The sequence below is a fragment of the Artemia sp. Qi Xiang Cuo genome, chromosome 2, assembly GCF_049724085.1.
Source record: "Artemia sp. Qi Xiang Cuo chromosome 2, ASM4972408v1, whole genome shotgun sequence".
In the NCBI taxonomy this organism is placed as follows: Eukaryota; Metazoa; Arthropoda; class Branchiopoda; order Anostraca; family Artemiidae; genus Artemia; species Artemia sp. Qi Xiang Cuo.
In genome coordinates this window covers 96,633,046-96,660,919 of record NC_142795.1, presented here as the reverse complement: position 1 = coordinate 96,660,919, position 27,874 = coordinate 96,633,046, and the positions used below count along the sequence as shown (strand labels likewise).

The following is a 27,874-nucleotide window of genomic DNA, read 5'->3' as shown; positions in this document are numbered from 1 at the left end:
ACCTTCTAAAAATAGTTGGCCTAAAGATCAATGACATTAAAGTCGACCAAAACCTCAAAAAATTTTAGATTAAATAAAATGTTGATTTAGAATTTTACTATATACTTAAATAAATATTGATAAATGTACATTAAGCTATAAAAGAATCAGGATTTTTTTTTTTAACGTGCCAAAGTTTTTCAGTTTTCGATTGCTAAATTTGATTATTACCATCTAAGTTGATGTGGCTTTTGCAAAAGGGGACCAAATTCAGGTATTCAACGGTGCTTTGCCAAAAACACATAGATGCGGAGTTTTGCCTTAGAAAACAAGCATTAAAAAAAAAGAAGAAAAAGTAGAAACACCTGAGATAACTCGTACCATTTACGCTCGTCATCATATATCCATGATTTGGACTTAAAGTAAATAGAATCGTTAAATATATTCAATAAGCATTATATATTATGTTTATATACCTCAGGGCCCACAAGGAGTCATCATGTGTCTTGGGGTCAGACCAAAATTATCGCCAAAAATCAAAACGTCATTTACAAGCTATGGGCTAGCATTTTTATGTTTCATCATTCTAAAATACAATCGAAAAGATCTAGGGATATGTTTTTTGCAAAAATGCGCCTTTTAAAAATTTGACTAGATACATTGTGAATGTAACCTAGCTTCCAAAAAGTAATCAACGAACAGCAAACGAAATTATAAGCTTGAATAATAGCTCCCGTAAATTCGATACATTATATGACCAACAGTTCAGAATCTTGAACTGTTTGAGGAGTACGAAACAGTTCAAAAATATTAGTCTCTCCATGATACCAGTCTTAAGTGACAATGGCTTGAATGTGACTAAGCTCAGTTTTAATATTTCTTCTTGTTTCTTTGTAGGAGAGGATAAATATATTCTTCTAAGATCGATTTTCAAAGTTTTTTTTTTTTATTATTATTATTATTATCATTGTACCTTTTTATGTTTTCTACTGTTGAAAACTTATCGGGAGCACCTAACTGGTGGTCCCAAAATACCTGAATTTTTAAATGTGTTTTGTTTTATTATCTATAATTAAAATTTTCCCTTATTTTTTCTATATTATATCACAGAGGGAGAATCTTTTTTTCAATATCGAGGGAGGGGGGCAGGTTTCTTCAGTTTTACCAATGAAAATGCCAAAAAAGAACAATTTTCAATGAAAATATACCCCCCCTTTCCAAAAAAAGCTATTGTTTCAAAAGAGTGTAATATTTTAATATTATTGAAAGCATAGGGTAGTCATTGCACTTTTTATAACTATTCAAGGACAACTTTCTATAATATGTCCGTCTCACACTTGCATTTTTGGTCTTAAAAAATTTCAAGTTTTCCGGATAGTAAAAAAATCAATTGTTTTTTACTGTTTAGTGGATTGCATACGTGCGCACAGAGGGAGGGAAGGGCTGACTTTCCTGTGGGATTGGTCCTAAGGATCCCTTCCCTGAACAAACTTAAAAATGGTGGCTCCAGGCTCCATTAATGCATTATTTTTTCAAGTTTTGACCTTACCACGAGAACAAAATCTGTGAAAAGAGCTCCCTCACCCTCACCCAAGTTGGATCAAACCTATGTGTGCCTATTATTAAAACAATAATTTAAGCTGAGGGAAATGCAACAACTTTGAAAGATTAGTAACAATAGTGCGCAATAGTATATCTTATAATAATGAATCAATTTCAGGCTGATTATTCATCTACGCGCCCCAATCAACCCCTGCCAGAACTGGTATGTCGCTCCTACGTTCTAAGCTCTGTTTTGTTTTTTTTTCTATTTTTGTTTGCTGTGTAATTTATTTTCATATATGCCTGCTGCTTTCTGCTTTGTCAGTTTCATTTAAACGTATCTTTTAATGAAATGTTCACTCAGATCTAATGTTTACACAATCGATTGTGTATTTCTTGGAGCATCCTGGAGCATTGTCGTAATGCTACCCTCAGACCTCTTTTGTCTGGAGCCTCATAGGTTATGAAGAGGCATTTTGATTCAGCTTAAAGAAAAGCTTTAGTGAAGGTCTTATCCTTGAATGGTGTACCAGATAAGTACGTAAAAGTTTTTAGCTTTATGGACGAGACTAATATTGCCGTGGTTAAGGTAGGAAGAGAGGCTAGTAGTTGGTTTGATGTGGGATCGGGAGTTTAGTAGGCTTGAGGTTTATAACCGTTTAAATGGATAATTATTATTGACTTTTTCCTAAAGATTATAGCAAAGCCCAAGGGAGAATATGGCATCAAATGAGCAAGTAAAACTATCCTATGCTTTGATAATCCAGATGAGTTGAGCTTCCTAAATAAAAATTTTCGGGCAATTAACGAATTTTGGGAGTTTTGTGGCTTCAGGGTGTGAGAATAGATTCGAAAATTAATGCTAAAAGCACTAAGTTGTCAAAACTAGACAGAAACGAAAATGAAGAAGTGATCCAATGTAACGTGATAATCGACCAAGTAAATAGCTTAACTTGTCTGAGTAGAACTACTAGTAAAGATGATGGATGCAGTGAAGATATGAAAATTGAAATAGTGCTTTTTAATTAGAATAATACAAAAATCGTGTTTTTTTGCCATGAACTACTAGTGAACTACTAGCAAAGATGATGGATGCAGTGAAGATATAAAAATTTAAATAGTGCTTTTTAATTAGAATAATACAAAAATCGTGCTTTTTTGCCATGAACTACTAGTGAACTACTAGTAAAGATGATGGATGCAGTGAAGATATAAAAATTGAAATAGTGCTTTTTAATTAGAATAATACAAAAATCGTGCTTTTTTGCCATGAACTACTAGTAAAGATGATGGATTCAGTGAAGATATAAAAATTGAAATAGTGCTTTTTAATTAGAATAATACAAAAATCGTGCTTTTTTGCCATTCATCTAGGACCAGTGAAAAACAGGACGTTTATGAATGGAGTGAAAAAATGTCATGAGCATCAGTTGTTGTTAGTATTAGTAGTAGTATCTGTAGCAATGATAGCAGTTGGAGTGAATTTTGGCTCAATTTCAGCTTGTGGTAGTCTTTTTGAAATACATATTATCTAGTAGTTAATGAAGCTATTTTTTGTCGTAGCGTTGAGATGGCATTTGCTCACTATTCCTTCCTTGGCGTAACTCAATCCCTCCTGATCTTGATATTGATAAAATGAACATTTTAAGATATTTAACGAAGGCAAAAATTTAATAAATTAATGTCAGCAAGCTAAATAAAGAAATTTATCCCAAATATAAACAGAAAAAAAACAAAAAACTAAAGCATACTAGTAAAAAACGAAAAATGAAAATCTCTATAGACATGCCAAAGAAACTCGCATTATTTCCCAACAGGATTTAGAATTATCAGTGGAATAAAGGAGTTTATCAAAGTGATTCATAAAATTGTATTTGTCTAATTGCAAACTTTGGAACAGCAAAGTTTATAAATACATCTCACGACCGTGCAAATCCAAACCCACTGTGTTATTTTTCAAGTGAAAGTACCCAGTTTAAAATCTAGGGCACGAACTCGATACCCCGATTGTCAGTGAAAGAGCATTTTCATGATGAAGATTGTCAGTGGAATAAGATATATTCAATCCAGATCAGGAATTTACAATCCAGATTATGAATTTACAGTCTCATTTGTCAGTGGAAAGGCATCAGCACAATCAAGTTGAATCTATAGACCTCCTATAAAGCGCTTCGTTTCTTTGCCTGTTTCCTGTGCATTCCTTAAAGAACGGACCAATTAGGCTGAAACTTGGCATTGTTGATCCTTCGTAGCAGGAGAAGATCAATTGGGGAGAGGCGCTAGGGTAGTAATGTATCGAGCTGTGTTTGAAGAACGTGCAAAACGTGGAACTATCTGCGGCAGGAAAAGGCCAAGAAGGGTTTGAGGGGGGGGGGAGAAGTGAAAGGAGAACTCAAAGGGTCGTTTTTAATTATTTAGATTATATGTACCTTGGCACGTGACATCAATATCCTCAAATATCTCAAGTCTTGTTTTTGTATGCAGGAGAAGGTCAAGAGTGGGTTGGAACTAATGTTAATGTTCTTACTCTTGAACCGTAATTTATTTGGCTCTTGCGTTACTTATTATAGGCTTTTACTACGTATTCTTTTTTTCTTTAAACCAATAATCTATTTTTATTTCTTCTTTAAACGAAGTACGTCGCTGGTCTGTTCCGGGATGCAACCACTTGTTTATTGTTATTTAATATTTCTTTTTTGCGGTAGGAAGTAAGCTGGTGCAACAGCTAAAATTCAAAAACGGTGAGGGGGTTTTTCTTAGAGGTGTGGTTAGTTGGTGTTAGAGTGATGTCGAGAAGCACTAAAAAATTAGAGGTGTAATACCAGAAGCATGTAATCAACCGGAATAAAGATTCCCGAGCAATGCCAGGCAGTTTTGACTAGTCATTAATTATGCAAAGGCCCGAAACAATCCAAATTGTTTTCCAATATGAAGTTCTATCAAAATCAATTGATACTATTTTTGAAATCCAAATGTATAACCAAGGATAATACAGTTGAAGCTAATTAAAATAGGAATAGGTCAAAAGCCTTTTAATGTAACTAAGTCAGAGACAACACTCTAGCATTTCTAGTAAACAGCCATGCCCATGTATATTTTTTTTTTCATGACTGCATTCTATGGAACGGGAGTGAGTCGTAAACACTTCAGAGGAACCACATTTGATTTGAAAATGAAAAGCATAGTACCTTTCTCAGGATTGAAGGTGATAGGAGAGCAACCAGTCCCTTTTCTGTTACTTTTTTTTTTTAGTTTTGATCATTCCCTGCTCCAGGAATATTCTTCTGGTCCTCTCTACTTCGGCAAAAATTTTATCTAAAAGTTGGGACTATGTGTATCCATGGTTGTTTTGCACATTCTATGCGCACATTTACTTGGTGAACATAAAATATTGAAAACATCTTTTCTTTTCTTTTTCTTGCTTTGTCTAGTTGTTATTCTTCCTTCTGGAATTCCTTTGTATTTGCTCATATTCAACTTAAAGTAGCATTCTAAAGGTGATTTCTTTCTTAGGGCCCGCCTCAAGAATCAGGAGTTGCTGACACTACTCCAAGACAAGCACCACCGAAAATCGAGAAAGCTTGGCTTGCTCGCATATGGGGTGGGTTTGATACCAAGTACATGAAGCCGCTTCTCACGAATAGTCATCCGACATTGATTGAAACCATGCCCAAATTCTGCGGGCCTTTTGCGAGATTAATGACAACTGCTGAGCAATTAACAGAGGTGAGTTTAATCCTTTGCCTCTTTCTTTTCTCTTGCTCTCTACTTGTGCTTTCACTTCTTTCTTCCATTTCTTCCTCATCCCTCGGTACCATGCCTTCTCCTCTATCTGTTATAATTCAGCCAAATAAAATGACGTGAGAGCTAGGCCGGAAGCGGTAAGCTCCGATGCTCAACATATACCGTAAAGGCAAAACTTTCAAACTCAGATTTTGTAGGTTTATAATCTTACGCAATTTAATTCTGATGAAATTTAAATATCAATGGCTCTTTTAAATAACTATGGTAACTAAGCTTTTCAATGCCCTGAAGGGTGGGACAAAGTCGTCTTTCCTGAATAACGTTATCGACTTTTATCAATTTATCAGTTTTTTCTAATAAAATGAGCAAAACGCTAAGCAGCTTCTTCCTAATTGACGGAGGTAATGATGTCCCTTTTTACCAGTTTTGTTGCTATTAATTTCGTGGCTTTGCTCTTATTAGCAAGTACTGTCATTTCACTTGGTCTATTATAAATTTTAGTCTACTACTTCCGCAAGTATAAGACAGCAATGCCCTGGGAGATGATACCTACTATAATTAGTACATCGCTCATTTTGCATAATAGATTCAAGCAGATCCACTAATTTCATAAAGATATTGAAGGATATGAAAAATCTTCTTGTAAATTCAAGACTGTCCTGGCTTCTGAGTCCCCAAGACTTCAATTCTTCTGTCCTCAAGTAAATTTACGGCATGCATCAAATGTAAAATGGGCTAAAATGTAATAGAAAAAAGAAGAAAATTGATTGCACCGTTTTTTAGAATTTCAATATGTCAATGAACTATAATGTCAAAACCGCCTCACTGATTTTTTATAATTTATTGAAGAAATTTATCTTCAAGTCAGTATGCGAGGAGGAACTTATTGCTCGAAATTACCCCAAAGTTAGTGGAGCTATCCCTGTAACCTTTAATCATGATTATCTTTATATGCACTCAGGTTTTTCAAATAGATCACACATTAGCTAAAACCTAGTAAAGAGAGGACCAGTTTTTTTGAAGATATTGCTCTCTACAAGGACTACCGTTGGAATAAAAAGAGAAAAAGGTGACTCATCAGTAATTTAGAACCTAAAATATGGTTTTTGGATTTTTTAGGAGAGGGAAGAGGGCTAAAAACCTCTGACAAATATTTTTGACCATTGTGATTCCCGAGATGCACTTTTGATTTCCGTCTACTGCCCTTTTCGAGGGTTAGTGAGGAAACAACGCCGAAAAGTAGAGTTTTCTTTGTGAAAAGTTGCATTTTACTTTGTTGCTAATGAGACAGGTTTAAAAGAAGCACGTAGACATCAGCATTAGCTCCCAGATGAGTGCTTAAACAGTCTCTATATGATGTTCATATGCCCCTGTTGTTTTCGTAATTCCTGTAAATTTGTTTTCACATGACTTTCTACTTTAAGTTTAAATATGAATAATAAATACCATTCCTTAAATCAGTGTCAAATTCGGGTTCTTGACATTTGAAAATCAATTTCAAAACTTGTTCTTAACATTTCGGGTACTATGGGCTATGGCTCGCTCTCTGATTGGTCGCAACTATTGCTGTAACTATTATGTCTTCAGGTGGACCTAATTAGGCTAGCCTCATTCCTCAACTTCATGAAACTGGGTATAAACACCCAAATTTATTCAACTGCTATTTTGTTTCTTAATCAAAAGGGAGATGAGACGACGAAAATACATATTCTAAGATCACTCAGCCTCACTCATGTTTTTAAATACAAATCCCCTTAAAGACCCACATAATCCGGCCAAATACGGATTAAAAGTTTAGAAAACAGTGTAATTCCTTAAATCCTCTTCGCCCTTTAGCAAAGTTTAATAATTGGATGTCACGCCTTTGTAACGTATCAAATAACTATTTTGTTCGTTACATTCTTTTTTATGCTGCTCAATGATTTCAGGATGTCATTCAAGAGATTCAGGAATCATATAAGTATTAAGCACCACTTAATGCAGAAGCATTAATATAAGAATTAATTATGCTCTGCTATGAATTGTGCTGTGTTATAAATTGTGCTGTGCTATGAATTGTGCTAACCCAATTTCTAAAGTCTTAACTGTATTGTATAGTCAAGTACACACTACGGAACTAGTTTAGAAAACTAGTTCTGTAATCTTGTGAATCCTGTTAAGTGTTCTGAATAAGGTAAGAAATGTGACATATCTTATTCAGAACTGTTATCAGGATTTAACAGATACAGACCATGGAATTCCTGAGTTGACTGTGCAATTAAAGTATAATTTTTAAAACAAGGCTAGCACACTTTTTAAAAACTCAACAAAATTTATTCAGCAATAATATATGTGTGAATCCATTCAGCAAAATGCAATAAGAAATATTTAAAACATGGTAATGTTCGTGAGATTTCGGAGCTGCTGGCTTCTTGGGTTCTTTAGACCTGTCCCATTAAGTATCGGGGTGTGTCCCCTCACTCATCTATCTGCGGTCTAGGTTTCGTAAAATAAGTCCTTGCTTCGCTAATGGAGTTATTTTTGTTCACTGATTTTAACTCGAGCTACTTAAAATTCCCTTAAGGGCTGTACGATGATAGACAAGTAGTAAGATAGGATTGTAAATCAAGACCTCATTCTAAGTGAAGTTTTTTTGTTTTTGTTTTTTAAGTGGGAGTCAACCTAAGTCCGATATAATTTTTTAGAATCAATCAGCCTCTTCAAGCCTATATCCTTCTCGTTAGTTCCAGTCTTAATTCGCTTAATAATAATAATAATGATAAAAATAAATTAGAAAGTAGGCGATAACGTAGATACAATCTAATCCATTAGGGGTGGTCTATTTATATTTATTTTTATATTTGCTTGTGAAATACAAATTAGAAGATATTGTGTAGTGAAATTTGATAAGCCTCCCTTGCGTCTCTTGTGACAACTTTTGCTTTAAACATATAACTTTACGTGTCTCCTAATTCTGAATTTGTATATTGCAGATGTATTATCGGACCAGAGACGATTCTGACGCCGACCTTTGTATAGGTGACGAATTTGAAGGTTATAACGTTATGGTAGAACCATTTCAGCAGAGGGTAAATAGCAGTTCTATTTTATTTCTAACAGTCTTGCCGTAAAATTGACTTGGCTTCTTTTCATTATGTATGCCTAATTTATGTCTCGGTCTTTTTATCGGTTTCCTATCTTTGCTGCCCCTTACCCTTTTTTGGATTTGCAGATTTTGGTTGAAACGAAAAGGAATTTGGCTGATTTTTTTCTTTTAAATTTTGAAATGGGAACTTAGAACTGTGTCCTGATAATAAGGAGCAACTCATACTATCTTGCAGGGGCGTAATTTGATATGGGGCAGAGGGACAACTGTCCCCCTCCAGATCTTAGTTTGCTCCCCCCAGACCCCAGTTTTATTTATTAAAGCTATAAAATTGAAAACATTAAAAAAAAATTTTCAGGAAAGTACAAATTATGTTCTGGCATTGCAAAGGCATAGGGGTTTTGAGCCATACTCATGTTAATTTCTGCTTGTTTTGAGTTTGACTCGGTTATTTATTGTAATTTCTATTCGTTTTTGGTTTCATTTATTAATGCTGATTTGTGGTAGTTCTACACTTGTAGATTATTTGATACTATTATTACTCATTTTTGGTTATTGGTTGTAATTTCTGTTCGTTTTGGATTTCATTTATTTATCGATGCTGATTTGTGGTAGTTTGACGTTTGCTAGATTATTTGATTCTATTTTTTCTCATTTTTGGTTTAACGGAGTTCTTAACTTATCTTGGAAAGACTAATTTTGTGGAACTTTTTTTTTATTTAATTTCTGTTCGTTTTATATTGACATAGTCTTTTTCAGGGAAAAAGAAAATAATAGTTTAAATCAATTCGGTTTTCTTTAAGAATTTATAGTTTGCCCTGCTATTTGTATTCTGGAGAAACGTTTTCAACATTTTTTAACAACATACACCCTTTTAAAAATCTGGACACAATTAGCAGTGTTTAATTTAGTTTTATACCTCCTCTAGTTGACCTGAAAAATAAAACTTAATACCATTCGCAAAATTTTTTATCTATGCTCTTTGACTGCTCGGATACACTTACACTCTTTTGATTTGGTTAAATTTTAATAGCAGAAGTAGTAATAGAAGTAGCCCCGAAAGTTTTAACATAATACCCTCAGTCATTTTGGGGATATTGCTGAGATGTCTAATTGGCAACCGGCATACACACAGTTCGTTTTGATTTAATCTTAAGGCAACATTTAGTTTTTAGACATAATGGGCAAATTGCATAACTGTGAGGAGTTGATCTACGCACTAGCCCTAGAGATATAGTTAGAAGATCGTTCAGCTATGCTGAACAAAATGGCTATCTTAAAATTTTGATTGGAAGTGTTTCAAAAATTGTGAGCTAAAGAGAAGGGCTAGTTACCGTCCAATTACTGTTGACTCTTGAAAAAGTTGTTAGAATTTTTATTTCCAGATTTAATCAGCCCATTTAAAACTTCAGTGATACTGATTGTTATTATGTAAAAGTGGTTTCTATAATATTACTTATATGCCTTTTTAATAATTGCATGTGTATAGTTTTTTCGTTTAATTGAAACTTCCCCTAAACGTAGCAGTAGTAGTATGCACATAGCACCTTTTTTTTTCAATATCCCCTTCCACACACGATAAAATTAAAATCAACTTAATACTATCAACCGGTCCCGAAGCATTGCTGATACTTCTTCTTGACAACCTATGTGGGCATAGTGTGTTTCGATTTATTTCAATACAGTTACAATATTGCCCACAATTTTCGCCTTAATACCCTTAGGCTTATTAGCAGTAGTAGTAGCACCAGTAGTTATAGTAGTAGCAGTAGGAGTAAAGTTAGTAGTCTTAGCTTTAGTAGCAATAGTAGTAGTAGCAGTAATGATAATAGTAGCAGTAGTAGTAGTTGTAGGAGTAGAAGCAGTATTATCATGTGGCAAATATTGTCTTTTGTTAAGTTCAACATCCCCCACAACAAGCCTTGTAAGTTTTAATTTGACACACAAAACTGTTCCTAAGATATTACTGATATACCCTTTTGACAACCTGCAGACGGATGTCAGGATGTCATCCGTACAACAGAGATTTTCATAAATATTCTCTGAAAATTTCACCTTCATACCCTTAGGTATCGTTGTAATAGTAGTTATTGCAGTAGTATTATTAAACAATTAACAATTTAATACAATCAGCCATTGCTATGACATTGTAGATATGCTCTTTTGATAACCTGCATGATCATACACATCTTGAAATTTTCATCTTAATGCTCTTAACCTTACAAGTAGTTGCTATAGAAGCACTAGTTGGGGCAATAGTAATAGTAGTAGTAGAACTAGTAAATGTTGCAGTAGTATTAGTTGTAGTGCCCATATGTTGCCTTTTGGTCAATTGATCCTCCCCCTTTAAGCATTCTCTGAGATTTCCAACTTAATACACAAATCTATTCTTAAGATACGTTATTTTGACAATCTAAATGCATTTAGTGTCTTTTGTTAGTTCGAATTTGCTATCAATGCTCTCTCAAATTTTACCTTCATAGACTTAGCCTTAATAGCACTATTATCACAGTAGTTTCGGTGTTAGTAAAAGTAGTTGTAGTGTTAGTGTTGTATTAATAGTAGTTGTAGCAGTTGTAGCAGCAGTATTAATAGCGACAGTAGAATGTGGATATCGCCTTATGGCCAGTTGAACATCGCTTTCACGATGCCGCAGAAGTATCACCTTGACACGGTAAGCTGTTCCAAAGATACTGTTAATGTGCGCTTTTGACACCTTTTTGATGCCCTTTTCACCTTAATTAATTAAAAAAACTTTTTCCACAAAATAAGTTTTTCAAAGAATAGTAAAGAACTCCATTAAACAAGAAATGAACAAAAACAAAACCAAATAATCTACTAATTGTGAAACTACCACAAATCAGCATCGATAAATAAATGAAACCCAAAACGAACAGACATTACAATAAATAACCGAGTCAAACTCAAAACGAGCAGAAATTAACATAATTTGGGCTCAAAACCCCTGTGCCTTCCCAAGGCCAGAACATAATTTGCACTTTACTGAAAAAAATATAAATGTTTTTACTTTCATGACTGTAATAAATCAAATAATTTTTAGATTTTGATAACTAAATATCAGTAAATGTATATTAAGCTGACACTGTACATTCATTTGTATTTTATTCAGTAAAGTGCAAATTATGTTCTGGCCATGGGAAGGCATAGGGGTTTTGAGCCCAACTTATGTTAATTTTCGCTCGTTTTGAGTTTGACTCGGTTATTTATTGTAATTTCTGTTCGTTTTGGGTTTCATTTATTTATCGATGCTGATTTGTGGCAGTTTCACGCTTGGTAGATTATTTGATTTTATTTTTGCTCATTTTTTGTTTAATGGAGTTCTTTACTTTTCTTTGAAAAACTTATTTTGTCGGAAAAAGTTTTTTCAATTAATTGCTGTTCGTTTTATATTGACATAGTCTTTACAGGGAAAAAGAAAATTATACTTTAAATCTTTTCGTTTTTTTAAGAATTTATAGTTTGGCCTGCTATTTGTACCCTTTACACCCAACATACACCCTTTTAAAAATATGGACACAAATAGTAGTGTGTAATTTAGTTTCATACCTCCTCTAGTTGACCTGAAATGGAAAACTTGATATCACTCGAAAAAAAGTTTGTTTATTTTCTTTGACAGCTTGGATACACTAACACTTTTTTGATTTGGTTAAATTTTAAGAGCAGAAGTAGCCCCAAAAGTTTCAACATAATTTCCTCAGTCGTTCTTGGGATACTTCTGAGATGCCTTATTGGGAATTAGCATTAAAAGAGTGCATTTTGATTAAATCAACTACGCTGAACAAAATGGCTATCTCAAAATTTTGATTGGATGTGTTTGGGGAAATGATGGGCGTGGGGGGTGGGCTAGTTGCCCTCCAATCACTTTCGACTATTAAAAAGGGCACCAGAACTCTCAATTTCCAATCGAATGAGCCCCTTTTAAAGTTTCTACGATGACCCCTTCCATATGAAGTGCCCTGCTCTAAAGGAAAAAAATAATACATAGTACATTGTGCCAACATTGTTCTTATATGCCCTCAGGGCATAACTTAAAACCCTTGCCCCGAGAGCTGTGGGGGAGTGTCCTCCTCAAACGCATATTTTCTATCTGGAAATCAACTACGCTGAACAAAATGGCTATCTCAAAATTTTTATTGGATGTGTTTGGAGGACTGGTGGGCGTGGGGGGCGGGGGGTAGTTGCCCTCAAATCACTTTTGACTATTAAAAAGGGCCCTAGTCCTTTGAATTTCCAATCGAATGAGATTTTTTTTGAAGTTTCTACGACAACGCCTTCTTTAATAACCTTATATGACCCCAAGGCATTACTTAAAACCCTTGCCCCGAGAGCTGTGGGGGAGTGTCCTCCTCAAAACATTTTTGCTATCTGGTAATCAACTAGGCTGAACAAAATGGCTGTCTCAAAATTTTGATTGGATGTGTTTGGGGAAATGATGGGCGTGGGGAGGGGCTATTTGCCCTCCAATCACTTTCGACTATTAAGAAAGGCATTATCCCTATGAATTTCGAATCGAATGAGCCTGTTTTGAAGTTTCTACGACAACGCCTTCTATAAGACCTTATATGCCCCCAGGGCATAACTTAAATCCCTCCCCCTGAGGGTTGTGGGGGAGTTTCCTCCTCAAAAACACATTTTCTATCTGGAAATCAGCTACGCTGAATATAATGGCTATCTACAACTTTTCTTTGGATGTTTTTGGGGGATTGTGGGGCGTGGGGGGGGGGGCTAGTTGCCCTCCAATCACTTTTGACTATTTAAAGGGTACTATCCCTTCGAATTTCAAATCGAATGAGCCTGTTTTGAAATTTCTACGACTATGGCTTCTATAAAAACCTTATATGCCCCCGGGCATAACTTAAAACCCTTGCCCTGAGGGTTGTGGGGGAGTGTCCTCCTCAAAAATATATTTTCTATCTGGAAATCACCTACGCTGAACAAAATGGCTATCTAAAAATTTTGATATGATGTATTCTGGGGAATGATGGGCGGGGGGGGGGGGCTAGTTGCCCTCCAATCACCTTCGACTATAAAAAAGGGCCCTAGAACTCTCAATTTCCAATCGAATGAGCCCCTTTTGAAGTTTCTACGACGACCACTTCCATATGAAATGCCCAGATCTAAAGGAAAAAAAAATAATAAATAGTACATTGTGCCAACATCGTTCTAATATGCCCACAGGGGATAACTTAAAACCCTTGCCCCGAGGGTTGTGGGGGAGTGTCCTCCTCAAAAGATATTTTATATCTGGAAATCAACTACGCTGAACAAAATGACAACGCCTTCTATAAAAACCTTATATGCCCCCAGGGCATAACTTAAAACCCTTGCCCCGAGGGTAGTGGGGGAGTGTCCTCCTCAAAAACATATTTTCTATCTGCAAATCACTTACGCTGAACAAAATGGTTATCAAAATTTTAATTTAATGTTTTTGGGGGAATAATGGGGGTGGGGGGGGGGGGGCTAGTTACCCTCCAATCACTTTTGACTATTAAAAAAGGCACTAGCCCTTTGAATTTCCAATCGAATGAGTCTTTTTTGAAGTTTCTACGACAACGCCTTATATATAAACTTTATATGCCCCCAGGGCATAACTTAATACACTTTCCCTGAGGGTTGTGGGGGAGTTTCTTTCTCAAAAACATATTTTCCATGTGGGAATCAACTACGCTGAACAAAATAGCTATCTGAAAATTTTGAATAGATGTGTTTGGGGGAATGATGGGCGTGGGGGGGGGGTGCTAGTTGCCCTCCAATCACTATTGAATATTAAAAGGGTACTAGCTCTTAGAATTTCCAATTTAATGAGCCTGTTTTTAAGTTTCTACCACAACGGCTTCTATTAAAACCTTATATGGTCCCCAGGGCATAACTTAACACCCTTGCCCTGAGGGTTGTGGGGGAGTGTCCTCCTCAAAAATATATTTTCTATCTGGAAATCACCTACGCTGAACAAAATGGCTATCTAAAAATTTTGATATGATGTATTCTGGGGAATGATGGGCGGGGGGGGGGCTAGTTGCCCTCCAATCACCTTCGACTATCAAAAAGGGCCCTAGAACTCTCAATTTCCAATCGAATGAGCCCCTTTTGAAGTTTCTACGACGACCACTTCCATATGAAATGCCCAGATCTAAAAAAAAAAAATAATAAATAGTACATTGTGCCAACATCGTTCTTACATGCCCATAGGGCATAACTTAAAACCCTTGCCAAGAGGGTTATGGGGGAGTGTCCTCCACAAAAGATATTTTCTATCTGGAAATCAACTACGCTGAACAAAATGACAACGCCTTCTATAAAAACCTTATATGCCCCCAGGGCATAACGTAAAACCCTTGCCCTGAGGGTAGTGGGGGAGTGTCCTCCTCAAAAACATATTTTCTATCTGCAAATCACTTACGCTGAACAAAATGGTTATCAAAATTTTAATTTAATGTTTTTGGGGGAATAATGGGGGTGGGGGGGGCTAGTTGCCCTCCAATCACTTTTGACTATTAAAAAAGGCACTAGCCCTTTGAATTTCCAATCGAATGAGACTTTTTTGAAGTTTCTACGACAACGCCTTATATATAAACCTTATATGCCCCCAGGGCATAACTTAATACACTTGCCCTGAGGGTTGTGGGTGAGTTTCTTTCTCAAAAACATATTTTCCATGTGGGAATCAACTACGCTGAACAAAATAGCTATCTGAAAATTTTGAATAGATGTGTTTGGGTGAATTATGGGCGTGGGGGGGCTAGTTGCCCTCCAATTACTTTCGACTATTAAAAAGGGTACTAGCCCTTCGAATTTCCAATTTAATGAGCCTGTTTTGAAGTTTCTACGACAACGCCTTCTATAAAAACCTTATATGCCCCGAGGGCATAACTTAAAACCCTTTCCCTGAGGGTTTTGGGGGAATGTCCTCCTCAAAAATATATTTTCTATCTGGAAATCAACTACGCTGAACAAAATGGCTATCTCGAAATTCTGATTGGATGTGTTTGGGGGAATGATGGGCTTGGGGGGAGGGGCTAGTTGGCCTTCAATCACTTTAGACTATTATAAAGGGCCATATAACTCTCTATTTCCAATTGAGTGAGTCACTTTTGAAGTCTCTATGACGACCCGTTCCATGTGAAGTGCCCTCTCTAAAGTAAAAAAAAGTGTATGGTAACAATGTTACCATATATTATTACAATGTTGGCACAATAAACAATGTTGTAAAAACAATATACAATAAACAATGTTGGCACAACATCGATGTGCCAACATTGTTCTTATATGCCCTCAGGGCATAACTTAAAACCCTTGCCCCGAGGGTTGTGGGGGAGTGTCCTCCTCAAAAAGATATTTTCTATGTGGAAATCAACTACGCTGAACAAAATGGCTAACTAAAATTTTTGATTGGATGTGCTTGGGGGAATGATGGGCGTGGGGGGGGGGGGGGCTAGTTGCCCTCCAATCACTTTCGACTATAATAAAGGGCACTAGCCCTCCCAATTTCTAATCGAATGAGCCCTTTTCGAAGTTTTTACGACAACTCCTTCGATACGAAGTGCCTGTCGAAAAAAAAAAAAAACGAAAAACATTGTGGCCATATCGTTCTTTACTCATTCGTTCTTTAACTTAAAACCCTTGCCCTGAGGGCTGTGGGGGAGTGTCCTCCTCAAAATTATATTTTCTATGTGGAAATCGACTACGCTGAAGACAATGGATATCTCAAAATTTTGATTGGATGAGTTTGGGGGAATGAAGGGTGTAGTGGGGGGGTGGCTAGATGCCCTCAAATCGCTTTCGACTGTTGAAGAGGCACTAGCCCTTTGAATTTCAAATCAAGTGAGCCTTTTTTGAAGTTTCTATGATAGCGCCTTCTATAAAAACTTTATATGCCCCCAGGGCATAACTTAAAACCCTTGCCCCGAGGGTTCTGGGGGTGTGTCCTCCTCAAAAATGTATTTTCTAATTGGAAATCAACTACGCTCAACAAAATGGCTATCTCAAAATTTTGATTGGATGTGTTTGGGGAAATGATGGGCGTGGGGGGAGGGCTAGTGGCCCTCCAATCACTTTCGACTATTAAAAAGGGCAGTACCCCTTTGTATTTCCAGTCGAGTGAGCCTTTTTTGAAGTTTCTACGACAAAGCCTTCTATAAAAAACCTTATATGCCCCCAGGGCATAACTTAAAACTCTTGCCCTGAGGGATGTGAAGGAGTGTCCAACTCAAAAACATATTGTCTATCCGGAAATCAGCTACGCTGAACAAAATGGCTATCTCAAAATTTCTATTGGATGTGTTCTGGGGAATGATGGGCGTGGGGGAGGGCTAGTTGCCCTCCAATCACTTTCGACAATCGAATGAGCCTTTTTTGAAGTTTCTACGACAGCGCCTTCTATAAAAAACCTTATATACCCCCAGGGCATAACTTAAAACTCTTGCCCTGAGGGTTGTAGAGGAGTGTCCAACTCAAAAACATATTTTCTATCTGGAAATCAGCTACGCTGAACAAAATGGCTATCTCAAAATTTTTATTGGATGTGTTCTGGGGAATGATGGGCGTGGGGGGGGGGGGGGGGGCTATATGCCCACCAATAACTTTAGACTATTAAAAAGGGCACTAGCCCTTCAAATGTACAATCGAATGAGCCTGTTTTGAAGTTTCTACGACAACGCCTTCTATAAAAACCTTATCTGCCACCAGGGCATAACTTAAAACCCTTGCCCTGAGGGTTTCGGGGGAGTGTCCTCAAAAATATATTTTCTATCTGGAAATCAACTACGCTGAACAAAATGGCTATCTCAAAATTTTGATTGGATGTGTTAGGGGAATGATGGGTGTGGGGGGGGGCTAGTTGCCCTCCAACCACTTTCGACTATTAAGAAGGGTACTAGCCACTCCAATTTCCAATTGAATGAGCCCTTTTCGAAGTTTCTACGACAACTGCTTCGATACAAAGTGCCCGGGTATGGAGAAAAAAACAACAACAAAAAACACATTTTTTTTATAGATATTGATTGGATGTGTTTGGAGAAAAGATGGGCGTGAGAGGGGATTTACTTGCCTTGAAATCACTTTCGACTATTAAAAAGGGCAATAGCCCTTTGAATTTCCAATCGAATGAGCCTGTTTTGAAGTTTCTACGAAAACGCCTATAAAAACCTTATATGCCCCCAAGGCATAACTTAAAACCCTTGTCTAGAGGATTGTGGGGGAATGTCCTCCTCAAAAATATTTTTGTTTTAATCTGGAAATCCACCCCATTGAACAAAATGGATATATCAATTATTGATTGAATATGCCTAGAGAAAAGATGGGAATGAGAGGGGGGTTAGGTACCTTCCAGTCACTTCGTCTATTAAAAAGGGCACTAGCCCTTTGAATTTCCAATCGAATGAGCTCTTTCTCAAGTTTCTATGACAAAGACTTCAGTAAAAACCTTATATAATCCCTGGGCATATCTTATAACCCTTGCCCTGAAGACTTTGGGGGGAGTGTCCTGCTCAAAGGTATAATTTCTTGAACTTTGAGCTGCGTGGAACAAAATGGCTATCTCAAAATCTTTATTGGATGTGTTTGGGGATATGGTGGGCGTGGAAGGGGTGTTAGTTGTTTCCAATCACTTTCGACTATTAAAAAAGGCATTAGCCATTTCAATTACCTGTTGAATAAGCCCTTTTTGAAGTTTCTACGACAACGCGTTATATAAAAACCTTATATGCCCCCTGGGTATAATTTACAACCCTGGCCCTGAGGGCTGTGGGGGGTTGGTCATCCTCAAAAACCTAATTTCTAGAACTTAAAACTATGTTGAATAAATTGGCTATCTCAAAGTTTTGAATAGATGTGTTTGGGGAAAAGGTGGGAGTGAGAGGTGGGTTAGTTGCCCTCTAATCACTTTCGACTATTTAAAAGGGCACTAGCCCTTTGAATTTCCAATCGAATGAGCCTTTTTTAAGTTTCTACGACAACGCCTTCCGTAAAAAACCTTAAATGCCCCCAGGGCATAACTTATAACCCTTGCCCTACGGGCTTGCCCTAAGGGGGACTGTCCTCAAAAATATAATTTCTATCTGAAAATCAATTACGCTGAACCAAATGGTTGTCTCAAAATTTTGATTGGATGTGTTTCGGGAAATGGTGGGCGGGGAAGGGGTGTTAGTCAACTTCCAATCACTTTCGACTATTAAAAAGAGCACAAGCCACTCCAATTTCCAATTGAATGATTGCTTTTCGAAGTTTCTACTACAACTTCTTCGATACGAAGTGCCTGTCGAAGAAAAAAAAAATAACGAAAAACATTGTGGCCTCATCGTTCTTTACTCATTCGTTCTTTAACTTAAAACCTTTGCCCTGAGGTCTGTGGGGGAGTGTCCTCTTCAAAAACATATTTTATATTCGGAAATCAACTACGCTGAACAAAATGGCTATCTCAAAATTTTTATTGGAAGTGTTTGGAGGAATGATGGGCGTGGGGGGGGGGGGCATTTTTTTGTCATGGTAAAAAACCTAATTTACAGAACTTAAAACTTCGCTGAACGAAATGGCTACATAAAATTTTTGAATAGATGTGTTTCGGGAAAGAGTGTACCTTAGAGGCATGATGGTTGCTCTCAGATCACTTTTAACTTTTAAAAAGAGTAATAGCCCTTTCAATTTCCAATCAAATGTGCCTTTTTTAAGTTTCTACGACAAAGCCTTCTATAAGGCTTTTATAAGCCGACAAAACCTTATATGCCCCCAGGGCATAACTTATAACCCTTGCCCTATCTCTTTTTCAATTCTATTCACCTAGACTTTCAAATTAAAACACACTTAATTTGCCCTTATGAAGAAGCATGTGACTTATGACCCTTCAATTTTATCGTACTTGGTCCCTAGTAGAAAAAATGTTTAGAAATGTAGGACAAATCAAGGAAGTTACTAATTTTTTCTCGCAAGGAGAAGGGCAGGGGATTGTAGCCCCCTACCAAATAGCGCAATTTCTAGGCATACAACTATAATTCATTCTATTCTGTAGCGTAAATCTTGAAAAAAAAAACCAACTAGACTTTGATCTATGACCTTCTACTTAGTCACTGGCAGACCTAGGGATGGCCCCCCAAGATTTTCTGGCCCCAATTTGGTCAATTATTGGCACTCTTGTCACATTGCCCCCCCCTCAATATTTTGTTCTAGATCCGCCCCTGTAATTAGTGATATTTCTGCAAACAGAAACCCCACTATCATACGGGCAAATGAAATACTTAATCACGATTTATGCAATGCATTTTTTTTACCTTTGCTTTATATATTTTAGTGCATAATTTTACATAATATTTTACCGAGGGATCCATAAGTCTCTATAATCTTTTGACAAGAAAGTTAAAAGAAAGGAAGGGGGGAGGTTATTGAAGCTTCAAAACTTATAACCCTTTAATATCTATCCCGCTTAGTCCTATTAGAAAAAGTGTTTGATAATACGGGATAAATATAGGAAGTAAAATACTATTTGTCGCAAGAAGAGGGGTAGGGGATTGCAGCCTCTTAACAAATAATGCTTTTTCTAGGCATACAACTATCATTCATTTTATTTTGTAGTGTAAATCTTAAAAAAACTAGACTTTGATTTATGATCTTTTGCTTAGTAATATTAACGGTTTATGCCATGTAGTTTTTTTTTACTTTTGCCTAATATATTTTAATGTATTTTTTTGCATAGTATTTTACAGGGATATGCATAGCTCCACATAATATTTTGACGGGGAAGTAAAATTAATGCTTGAATGTGGGGGGTAGGGGGGTGTTTGAAGCTTCAAAAGCTAGGTTTCTAGGCCCTAATTTTCATTCTTTTTATGAGAAGCAGTTCAGGTTGTCGACTTTTTGTCGTAAAGTTCAGCAGATAGTTCTAAAATAAGAGCAGCGAATTTAGCTTCTTCAATTCTTATCCCTTTAAAAAAAAGTTTTCAATTACAATAAAATGAAACGAACAAATTTTAAAAGGAGTCGATTTTCTATTTTATTTAATTGTAAATGGAAATGTAGAGGGGTCGAAGAAAATTCGTATATGTAGGCAAGGCTGTAACGTATGGGGGGAGGGGGACGCTCCCCCCCCCCCAAGTTTTTGGTCACGCGGTAAAAAAAAAAATTTATTAAAATCGTGGCACGAAGCGCCCTGATTTTTCCAACGCCGCTAAAATTCTTTGTTCAGTTCAATAAAGACCACGAAAATACTGACATGTCATGTACAAAAATTTTGAACTTGGTCGGTAAACGCAGCAGTTTTACCGACTCCTGCCAACATTTTAGGGATAGTGCTACAATTTTCCATTTGGTTAAATAAACAGCATTAAAATAGCGGCATGATATGTACCGAAATCTAAATCTTGGTTGGTACGTGCCGCGGTTTTACCCACTCGTGCAGTGATTTTACGTATTTTATTTGAAACGGACATTATGCTAATTATTGACAAAAAACAGTCGGTAAAAATGACCAGCCAGTCGGTAAAATCTCTAGCTCCCCCCCTCAACTTTTTTGCTAGTAACGACACTGTGTGTAGACCTATTTAATCTTTTAAATAAAAAGTAAATGTCGTAACAAGAAGTGGAGAAAGCGATGATAGTATTTCGTAGGTGTCGTTTAATTAGTTTTGTAGTGTCGTTTTGACACATTATTTTCGTTCTATTGAAGGCCCCACTCTTTTTGGAGTCGTAATAGCAGAAACTCGAGTTGTATATAAGCAAGGCTCTATCCAGAGAAGGGGTATATACCGGGTTTGAATCCCCCGCCCCCTCCAAAAAATGTTGCAAAAATGCACACAAACAAATTATTGGTATGTTTTTTAAAGTTTTTGTTACCTCCCACCTCCAAACAGAAATACTGGATACGTTCTTGCTTAATAAGTACACATAAATCTCAATGGACATCCTTGTTCACAATTCCCGGAATGTAGTTTTGCGATATATGTTCAAATGCTTTTTTTTCTTTTCTTTTTTTATATTGGGAGTTGAAAAGAAATACTGTATGACTGGTCAAAGATTCGTAAAGTAGGTTTATAGGTACATTTTAATGGATTTTTTTAGTGAACTTTTTCAGATCAGAATGAGAACGAGGGCTGGAGGGTTGGACCCACCAATAATTCGTATTCCATTTTTTCTGACAGATTTCTCTCCTTTTAATTTCATTCACAGGATAGCCTTTTCAAAAAACATAGCTAAAAATGAACAGAGACGGGAAAACGAAAGCAAAAAACATCTTTTTTGTCGGAATTTAAAAAACGTACAAATAATATTACGTACGAATAGCCCTGATACTTACAACTCTTTTGCTTTTTCATTAGGTCCCTAGTCAAAACAAACTTGAAAGTGTATTAAATATAGGTAAAATAAATCTTTTATTTATCGAAAGTATTCAGCGTGTAGTAACATAGTGTCGTTCATGTGAATGTAAGGATTTTTGACTCAATTGATTTTGCAGGGCAAATATTTGACAGATGTTAGACTTTATTTGTAGTTTTTTATTTATATGATATTTGATGTGTTTATTGAATATTACATATTATTTCCATAAAAATAAATAAAGACATTAGCTCCAGTAGTGAAAAAACTTCTGTATCTTAAACAATAAAAAATTAAAGTAATGGAATACGGTCATATCCATGAACCGAAGGCAAAGTCGTCTTCTGAAATAAAGTTTGACTGCAAAATTAGTCTTGCTGGCTTACATATCCACAAAACTTTTACATTTTTGGCCGCTAGTCCTGACGGTATGGTACTGTTCCCTTCTGGTGAAAAAGCCATAATAGAGGTTAAATGTCCCATAACAGCCAAAGATCTGTGTATCAGTGAGTAGTTGGAATCATAAAAGTCCAGTTGTATTGAAATAATTGACTGCAGTGAAATGAGACTAAAGAGAAACCACAATTATTATTACCAGATTCAGATGCAACTTGAGTGTTCATACATCGAAATTGCATATTTTGTGTTATATCAAACAGTTCGTGGTAACGAACTGTTTAATAGTAATTGAAACTCTAAAAAACGGAATTTTGATACTAATAGATACATCAAAAGAATTGGATTGTTATGCTGATTTTAAATATATATGTTTCATCAAGTTTAGTCCAATTTATCAAAAGTTAAGAGTATGAAAAAATTTGCCTTATTTTCGAAAAAAGGCGGAAACATCCCCTAAAAAATGATAGAATTTTAATGAAAATTACACCATCAGCTTCAGCGTATCAGAAAACCCTACTGTAGAGGTTTCAAGCTCCTCCCTGAAAAAATGTGTAATTTTGTATTTTTTGACAGAAGAAAGATCACGGATGCGTGTTTATTTATTATTTAATTTTTTTTTCTCCCAGGGGTGATCTTATCGACCCAGTGGTCCTAGAATATTGCGAGAGGGTTTATTCGAACGTAAATTAAAAGTTCTATTACCCTTTTTAAGTTACTAAAAAATTGGACGGCTACTAGGCCCCCTCCCACGCTCATTTTTTCTCAAACTCATCTGATCAAAATTCTGAGATAGCCATTTTGTTCAGCATAGTCGAAAATCTAATCACTATGTCTTTGAAGATGACTTAATCCTCCACAGCCTCCGTGGTAAGGGCTGCAAGTTATGATCTTTGCCCATTGTTAACATGTTAATTTAAAAAAAACTTCGCAAAAAAGAAGTTTTCCAGATAATAGTAAAGGCCATTTTAGACATAAGATCTGCAGATACAAATACATGTTAGAATTCATACTCAAAACGACCAGAAATTACTATTAAAGAATAAATGAAACGTAAAACGAACAGAAATTACATAAACAATCATTGCAAAAAACATAAAACAAGTAAATACATTCTTAGACCACACTGGCTATACATGACAAATGAAACTCAGAGAGGAAATAAAATAACAAAATGAAAAATAAAATCCAAAAAAGGTGAAAAACGAGGATTTTGTCAGGACATCGAATTCTTCCACATTCTTTACGTTACAAAAAAAAAAAAAAAATAAAAAAAAAAAAAAATTATTTACTCTCTGAGTTTCATTTGTCATGGATAGCCAATGTGATCTAAGAATGTATTTAAATCAAGCTTACGGGGAGCATTGGACCAATATTGTTTTAGATTTTTTAAATTGTGTTAAAAAACATGCAAATCTTATTTGTCAGTTTAATTTCTTAGAAACATGCAAAAGACATCGAATTCTTCCACATTCTTTACGTTTCAAAAAAAAAAAAAAAGTTTTCCACTGGCTGACAAAATCCTCGTTTTTTCACCTTTTTTGGATTTTATTTTTCATTTTGTTATTTTATTTCCTCTCCGAGTTTCATTTATAAGACAAGTAATAATATAAATGAATAAATAGATCTTAAGGCGAGTAATGCTTAGATTGAATATGAATATCCAGCTTAAAACGACAAAAATATTTTGCTATTGAAGTATAAATGAAGCCTTAAAACGAACAGAAATTAAATAAACAATCAATGCAAACAAACATAAAATAGATATTAATGCAAATGAATAAATAAATCTTAAAACGAGTGAAACTTAAATTGAATATGCAAATCAAGCTTGAAACGAACAAAAATATCTAACCTTGTTTGTTTGCGCTATTAAGCTCTAATTATAGCTAAAACATACCCTTTATAGTAGCTCTGTAACGATGCCGGCATTTTGAGGACCTATTGCAGTACTTTCGGCTTCTCTACCATTTTTGGACCTATACAGGTCGCAAACCTTGTTTGCGCTATTAAAATCTAATTATACCTAAAAGATACCCTTTATAGTATCTCTGTAACCATACCGGCATTTTTAGGACTTATTGCAGCACTTTCGGCTGCTCTGCCATTTTTGGACCTATACAGGTCGCAAACCTTGTTTGCGCTATTAAGCTCTAATTATACCTAAAAGATACCCTTTATGGCAGCTCTGTAACCATATTGAGGACCTATTGCAGCACTTTCGGCTTCTCTACCATTTTTGGACCTATACAGGTCGAAAACCTTGTTTGCGCTATTAAGCTCTAATTATACCTAAAAGATACCCTTTATAGTAGCTCTGTAACCATACCGGCATTTTGAGGACCTATTTCAGTACTTTCGGCTTCTCTGCCATTTTTGGACCTATACAGGTCGCAAACCTTGTTTGCGCTATTAAGCTCTAATTATACCTAAAATATACCCTATATAGCAGCTCTGTAACCATACCGGCATTTTGAGGACGTATTGCAGTACTTTCGGCTTCTCTACCAGTTTTGGACCTATGCAGGTCGCAAACCTTGTTTGCGCTATTAAGCTCTAATTATACCTAAAAGATACCCTTTATAGCAGCTTTGTAACCATACCGGCATTTTGAGGACCTATTGCAGCATTTTCGGCTTCTCTACCATTTTTGGACCTATACAGGTCGCAAACCTTGTTTGCGCTATTAAGCTCTAATTATACCTAAAAGATACTCTTTATAGCAGCTCTGTATCCATACCGGCATTTTTAGGACTTATTGCAGCACTTTCGGCTTCTCTACCATTTTTGGACCTATACAGGTCGCAAACCTTGTTTGCGCTATTAAGCTCTAATTATTCCTAAAAGATTCCCTATATAGCAGCTCTGTAACCATACCGGCATTTTGAGGACCTATTGCAGCACTTTCGGCTTCTCTACCATTTTTGGACCTATACAGGTCGCAAACCTTGTTTGCGCTATTAAAATCTAATTATACCTAAAAGATACCCTTTATAGTATCTCTATAACCATGCCGGCATTTTGAGGACTTATTGCAGCACTTTCGGCTTCTCTGTCATATTTGGACCTATACAGGTCGCAAACCTTGTTTGCGCTATTAAGCTCTAATTATACCTAAAAGATACCCTTTATAGCAGCTCTGTAACCATGCCAACATTTTGAGGACCTATTGCAGCACTTTCGGCTTCTCTGCCATTTTTGGACCTATACAGGTCGAAACCCTTGTTTGCGCTATTAAGCTCTAATTATACCTAAAAGATACCCTTTATAGCAGCTCTGTAACCATGCCAACATTTTGAGGACCTATTGCAACACTTTCAGCTTCTCTGCCATTATTTGGACCTGTACAGGTCTTTTCAGTTTCCCGAAACGTCTTTTTTTTCATTTTTGTATTAAATCAAATTTTGTAGTCAGACGAAAATTTAGATGGCCAGTAAAGACTGTATTTTCAGACGAAAAACTTGGCTGTCGCTAAAATATAAGCACTTTATTATTTGGGTTGCTTTGGGAAGGGCTTTGAGGCATGAGCCTCGATATAGTTTTCATGGGTCCGCCCTGATTTTTAAGTACCATCGAAAATCACGCCTAACTTTTCAGACAAGAAAAAAAAAGAGAGGTCTGAAAACTATGGATGAGTACCAAATTTTTGCAATAGCTCGAATCGAGGCCGAGGTCAACTTGAGGTGAGACCGCTTTTTCCGTTTTTGCCTAAAGTCAAATTTTGCTTCCCGCCGTTCTGAGGTTTGAGCTGAAGTGATTTAGGGTTTGCAGAAGTGCAACCTAATTGGGGAATTTTCTGTATCAGAAACTCTTCTTTATTCCCTTTGTTGACTTTGTTTCAAACGAATTTTGTTTTTGTAAATATGCTTGAAAATATGCTGCGATAATATGCTTGGACAGTCCGGCAAGCAGCATCGAACATTCCACTTATTTTTTAAATCCATGTTCTTGGTTTTACAATTATCCCACCCGCCAGTAGCTTGAACCCTCCAGTCGACGCATGAAGCTTTATATTCTTAGAGAACATGAAAGCGACAAATCACTTAGAAAAGCGGTTTTAACCGTTTATTTCAAATAATAATTCAGGGTAGTACAGAAAAAGCCAAATGGCTAGTGACGTCCCTCCTCCTAAGGCCTTTGCCTTGGTCGTTTTCTGAGTAAGGTGTGAGAGTACTCAGGCCTGAGGTAAAGACGGTAATATGATCGCAGGTAGTGAAAGTAAAAAATTGTCATATTTGTAGTCATTTGTCTCCAGAGTTCATGCATTATCATCTTTTATTGTAAAAATAACTTCATTACTAGCCTATCCATTGCTGGAATTTTCCTAGACTAATAGAAGCGATTGCAAAAGATATTTTTATTTTCTCGCGATTCATGAGAACGGTCATCACTACACAGTTGTCCGTAGTTATAAGGCGTGAGAATTAATAAGGCCTTAGTAAAAAAAAACAGGAAAGTTGCACTACGGGAAACTTAAGTCCTGAGGACTCCGGTGTCAAAAAATACGCCTATTATTAATCTTATACGCAGTTTCCAAAATAAAACTTTTCGCTACATTTTATACCATGCCTAAGAAGCCAATTGAGTTTATTCTAATTTCGGAGGGAGCAGTTCATAGGACCTGCTGAAAGAGGGTCTAACCAGCCTCCTAACCAATTGCCAGCGCCAGATGTGGCACTAAAATAAGTCAGAAGATTAGGGAGGTATTCAAATATATTAATCGCCCTTTAGATAGCTATTAAAAACCGTTTTCCTCATTTTGCGAGGTTTATTTGTTAACGAAATACTAAGCCTCAAATTTGGCAGCGCCACCTCTGGCTTTTTTAAAGGAAGCCAATCGAGTCAAGTTCATACCATAGCCTCCCTAAATGGGGTGCTACCATTTCGAACAACCGTCACAAGCGCTAAACGTCATTTTGTCGACAAGGAAAATCCGTCAGAACCACTAACCGTCAAGACGTCGACAGTCATAACATCAACACGTCAGTTCACCGACAGTCACAAACGCTACCCGTCAGAACGTCGACAGTCATAACATCGACACGTCATAACATCTAAAAAAAATTTCATAGCGAAAATTTGTCAGAACCATTAACCGTCAGAACGTCGACAGTCATAACATCGACAAGTCATGACATAAATTTTTTTTTATGTTATGACGTGTCGATATTATCACTGTCGACGTTCTGACGGGTAGCGATTGTGATTGTCAATGAACTGACGTGTCGATGTTATTGACGTTCTGACGGGTAGCGATTGTAACTGTCTATGTACTGACGTGTCGATGTTATGACTGTCAATGTTAAGACTGTCGTTGTTCTGACGGATTTTCCTTGTCGACGAAACGACGTTTAGTGCTTGTGACGGTTGTTCGAAATGGTAGCATCCCATGTTGGTATAGTATGTTTCAATTTATTCTAATACAGTTGCAATATTGCCCAAATTTTTTGCCTTAATACCCTTAGATTTATTAGAAGCACCAGTAATTATAGTAGCAGCAGAAGGAGTAGAGTTAATAGTAGTAGTCTTAGCTTTAGTAGCAGTAGTAGTAGTATTAATAATAATAATAGTAGCACAAGTAGTAGTTGTAGGAGTAGAAGAAGTAGTATTATAATGCAAATATTGTCTTTTGGTTAGTTCAACACTCCCCACAACAACTGTTGTAAGTTTTTATTTCACATACAAAACTGTTCCTAAGATACTGCTGATATGCCTTTTTGACAACCTGCATACGGATGGCAGGTTGTCATCTGTACAACAGGAATATTCTCTGAAAATTTCACTTTCATACGCACAGTTGTAATAGTA

At 36.3% G+C, this 27,874-nt stretch overlaps 1 protein-coding gene across 4 annotated transcripts in view; it reads left to right on the top strand.

Annotated features, from left to right (window-relative positions):
* The window catches only part of Nhe3 (Na[+]/H[+] hydrogen exchanger 3), a 216,481-nt gene that overhangs the window by 115,403 nt on the left and 73,204 nt on the right, over positions 1-27,874 (top strand). For 3 of the 4 annotated variants that reach the window (XM_089104714.1, XM_089104729.1, XM_089104720.1), the window contains exons 13-15: positions 1,700-1,744; positions 5,035-5,247; positions 8,238-8,333. In XM_089104714.1, the coding sequence (XP_088960840.1) occupies positions 1,700-1,744; positions 5,035-5,247; positions 8,238-8,333 (354 nt within the window). The remainder of the gene's footprint in view (positions 1-1,699; positions 1,745-5,034; positions 5,248-8,237; positions 8,334-27,874) is intronic. The other variant, XM_089104737.1, reaches the window with a different exon arrangement.